The sequence below is a fragment of the Malus domestica genome, chromosome 06 (assembly GCF_042453785.1).
Source record: "Malus domestica chromosome 06, GDT2T_hap1".
Lineage (NCBI taxonomy): Eukaryota > Viridiplantae > Streptophyta > Magnoliopsida > Rosales > Rosaceae > Malus > Malus domestica.
Window position 1 is genome coordinate 31,229,563 of NC_091666.1, and position 4,213 is coordinate 31,233,775.

A 4,213-nucleotide genomic window follows, 5' to 3' on the forward strand; every position below is an offset into this window, starting at 1 on the left:
GACACGTGTCGCGCTATGATTGCTTCTGATGTCGACACGTGTCGCGCTATGATTGGCCTCTTGGTTTGAGGGAAACTCTTCTGGGTCCTTGACAGTATAACGTTGACCGGTGCTTAGTAGTTTCGGGATTGGTCAAGTATGGTACAAACAAAACACAAATCGGAGTCTTGAAACACGTCAAGAGCTTAGGAAAAAAGTTGAGAGTAGTAGAAAAAATTATCAAGTATCATATCAATTCTTAGTATAATCAATCTAATTCCTAGTTATTCACATACTAGATGAAAGATTGCAAAGTGAGACTCGCATGTATTAGGAAATGTCAGAAAGTTGGGGCTTAGAATATCGTCTCTTCTTATACTCATTCCAGGTAAGTAAACGTGCTATTATTGATCATGGTTTTATTTTACAAATGTAGTTTAGAGATCTGGCATGAATATACATCCCCATCTAGGTTACAATCACTCAGCTTTAGCATGTAAACCCAATAATACTGCATCAAATCTCATGTTGATCATGTGATTTCTGCACTACTCCAACTTCAAGGGCATTGTTGTCCCCACCACCTTTGTACTTGTACCACCTTGAACACATTAAAAAGTATCCCAAATTAATGACTCCTAGTGCAGCAATTAGATAATAGAAGTAATCCAGCCTCCCCTCGTTGAGATCTTCCGGCAGCCAGTTACCAGTCGTAGCCCCCTCAGTAGTCCGGTGAACTATGGCGATTAACGCACTACTCAAGTAACTAGAACCTGCCATTCCACAAAAGAAGAGAGACCCTGCAATGCTTCTCATGTTTTCCGGGAACTGCTTGTAGTAGAACTCGATTTGGCCAATGGCAGCGAACGCTTCAGCAAGCCCGGCTAGTGTGAGCTGAGGGACCAGCCAAAAGCCAGACATTCCTGGAATTGGTTTTGTTAGCGCTATAGTCCTTCGGTGTTGTTCTACGAATGCAGATACTAGCATCGTGATCACAGAGAGAAAAATGCCAATTCCTATTCTTTGCAACAATGTGATGCCGCCTACTTTTCCCGTGAGCCTTTGGAGGAATGGGACAAGAAGGCGGTCGTAGATTGGTATCCATATGGTCATGCCCAGCATCAGGAAGATTGAGTAGGATGCAGCTGGGATTTGGAAGTTTGTTTTTCCAAGGCGTCGATTGGATTGAAGGGCTTGGAAGACAACATAGGTTTGCTGCTGGACTATGGCAATATGGTATATGAGGGCTGCTGCCCATATTGGCAAAACTCTCAGCAAGCATTTCACTTCTTCCACTTGTTGCATGCTGCAAAGTCTCCAAGGATCAGCAGCTGAACCATCCGGATTGATTTTGTCTTCCGGCGTAAGAATTGCTGCTTTGTCAAGGCATCTGAGAAGTGACAACAACATTTTTAAGAACTTACCTACACCACCGCATGGATTTCACATCTCAAACTCCTTCGAGTCAAACTCAAAGACTTCAGTTTGATCCGTAAATTTGAATATATATGGACCGTCCAACTGAATCTTCTTCGGTTTGATTCAAAGATTTTCTAATTTGAAATCAAAGAACGTGTTCAAAACCGAAACTCCTAGAAGGCAATTAAAGAACATTTATAAAAAGGTATGTCTATGCAGAAATTCTTTGTGCATGTTCATGGAGTCCGTTCTTTAATCTGTTCCCTACGTGTGCATCAGCTTAATCTTTTGTAATTTAATGCAATCACCAATTGCTAGAAAAAGTTAAAACACATGACAATGTGTGATTGACTTAGAATAACGCCATTATGATTCTAAGCATGGATAAGTTTCTTTCCTTCACAGCCAAGGCATATAACTAATTTACCTGAATTGATCTGTATAAGGAAGGTTGGAGTTGATAGAATCGGGAGGCAAATAAACAAACATGGAGAGCCATGGCCGCTCTGGCTCTTTAAGCTTCAAATGCCTTTTCGCAATGGAAACCACCACGACCTGTGCTACACTATTCATCGGACTACCAGAGGCTTTCACTTTCACGTACATTTTTGATCCGATGAAGAAGAGAACACATGCTATCAACATCAAAATGGCTGGAATGCCAAACCCTAGAGCCCAACTTACATTTGACTGGATGTAGACGATGAGGGTCAATGCTATCATCTGTGCGAAAGTGAAGGTGAACATATACCAGTTGAAGAAGCTGTTGACTCCTCGTTTTCCCGACTCCGTTTTCTGGTCGAATTGGTCTGCCCCAAATGCCAAGTTACATGGCCTGATGCCTGCAGCCCCTACTATTAGCATCCCAAAACCAGTTAGTAAAAATGCCATTTGACCAGCTGTTGGCCCTTTACATGTTCCTTTCTCTTCTGGTTTGCAGTGAGGAGGATGCAAGTTCTTGAATACAGCAGTAAAATCTATCAGCAGCAGTCCCTAGATAAAGGAGCAAATTAATCATAGGATTAAGATATATACGTTTTGGAGCTAATGAGTCAACAGGGTTCATGTTGAGGTAAGAAACTTTGGAAGTGAAAATGAATCAAAGCTTAATTTTCGAGGAAATATGCAGAAACAAAATGAGTTACAAACTTTCAATCAAATATATAACCAGATGGACATTAAACAGACAATAAAAGACACTAAAATGTGGTTTACAAACAGCTTATTGCATATTTGTGCGCATGTTTCCGGAATTTTCTTATGTTGGACATTGAAAATGAATCAAAGTAGTTTTGTAAGTACCATAAAGGAAGCAATATCCGAATATGTCAGCCTTTTATAACGATCAAGATAATTAAGTGTTGGAAATGAAAGTTCTGTGCAAGCTTAAGATACATTTGGAGCTAATTAGTCAATAGTGTTCTTGAGGTAAGAAACCTTGAAAGAGAAATGAATCAAAGCTTAATTTTTGAGGAAAGATATATGCACTAGATGCGCTGCTACAAAAATCGAACCAGATGGATGCCAAATAGACAATAAAGAGGTAGTCAATGTTATTTTATATACAATGTATTGTCATATTTCCCTAATTTTTATATGTTGGACAATGAAAATGAATCTAAGTAGAAAATGTTAGTTTTGTAAGTACCATAAAAGAAGCGATTGACGAAAATCCCAATGTCTTGTAACGACCGAAATAAGTGTCGGAAGCAAAAGCTCCGAGCAAGGTCGCAAAGTTGGTGGTGCCATTGAAGGTGGTAACAAGAGTTGCAGCTGTAATTCTCTTCATGTTGAATACACTAGTGAGATAGACCAAGAGGTTGGCCAAGGTCCCAATGGCTCCCAGCTTCTCAAACGTTTCATTTCCTGAAATTTTATGCAGATGCTCAAAAATAAGCGACCAAAATTAAGATAAATTCATGATTAAACATAAGAGAAAAGGATATTAATCTGATGAGAAGAACATGAAGCAATAAAAATGCAAAATGTTGCTCTCACCTATGACAAATGGCATTACTTTCCATCCTCTGTATATAACTGGTTCTTCATCCGTAGAACCTCTCTCATTCTTCTCCATGCTATCTCTCTCTTTCTTCTCCCTGATTGCTTTCATGTTTTAGGAAAAACGGAAACCAAAAGGAACTATATAATCCGAGAAGAAAATTCGACCACGCAATTCACAAAGCACTACTCTCCTTTTGACCTAGATTAATCGATTGAGACACTGTGCCTTTGTGTTTACCAGTTGTCCCGATTTGAGTAGTATTTTCATATGTTTTCTGAGATTTGTTGGACCAACAAGTCGTCATGGTTGACTATGAGTCCACTGGCTATTCTATAGCAGAGCTACCAGTCACGACCGTTTTGCTTGAATTATTAGTCGACATTTCCCACTTGTGGTATATGTGCATTGGATGATCAGCATCGAGCTTTCATTTTCTTCATAAATGGAGTCCTTTCTTGGCTTGTGTTTTGGACTTGGAGATGGGGAGCTTATCATTTGATCTTTGTAAATCTGATCAATCAGAAAACACATGTTGCAATTATAATAGTTTCTGTTGGTGTGGCTTATAAGAAATTCTTTCATACAACATTTGTATACATACCTCTTACAGTAACCGCACATAAAAGGGATAAAGTAAAATTGTAACAGGGAAATTCTACACACCCGTTTTATGTACGAATTTTTCCTAATATGGACCACGATTTTGTAGCTCGCTAGCTACGTTTTATCTTAGTCTATCAAACAAGACGTTTCTCAGATTGCATATTCTCCATCCAAACTTCAGAGGCACTTTCACAACTTCGTTTGTAC

At 39.3% G+C, this 4,213-nt stretch overlaps 1 protein-coding gene across 2 annotated transcripts; it reads right to left on the minus strand.

The window, feature by feature from the left end:
- Window positions 1-368: 368 nt before the first annotated feature.
- On the minus strand, window positions 369-4,213 carry LOC139197223 (protein NRT1/ PTR FAMILY 2.11-like). Of its 2 annotated transcripts, XM_070824169.1 has the most exons (5): window positions 4,005-4,213; window positions 3,397-3,913; window positions 3,047-3,264; window positions 1,826-2,391; window positions 369-1,369 (listed from the first exon to the last, which is right to left on the minus strand). In XM_070824169.1, exons 2-5 carry the CDS (start codon window positions 3,509-3,511, stop codon window positions 496-498), a joined length of 1,773 nt encoding a protein of 590 aa, XP_070680270.1. In that variant the 5' UTR covers window positions 3,512-3,913; window positions 4,005-4,213; the 3' UTR covers window positions 369-495. The 2 variants fall into 2 exon arrangements, with proteins under 2 accessions (XP_070680270.1, XP_070680271.1); XM_070824170.1 differs by lacking the exon at window positions 4,005-4,213 and having other exon boundaries at window positions 3,397-3,939.

Excerpts from the sequence above, each read along its gene's own strand:
- LOC139197223 (XM_070824169.1), bottom strand. The coding sequence starts at position 3,511 with ATGAAAGCAATCAGGGAGAAGAAAGAGAGAGATAGCATGGAGAAGAAT. Across the intron at positions 2,392-3,046 it reads CGTCAATCGCTTCTTTTATG|GGACTGCTGCTGATAGATTT; the intron begins GTACTTACAAAA and ends TCCTTTATCTAG. Across the intron at positions 1,370-1,825 it reads CCTTATACAGATCAATTCAG|ATGCCTTGACAAAGCAGCAA; the intron begins GTAAATTAGTTA and ends GTCACTTCTCAG.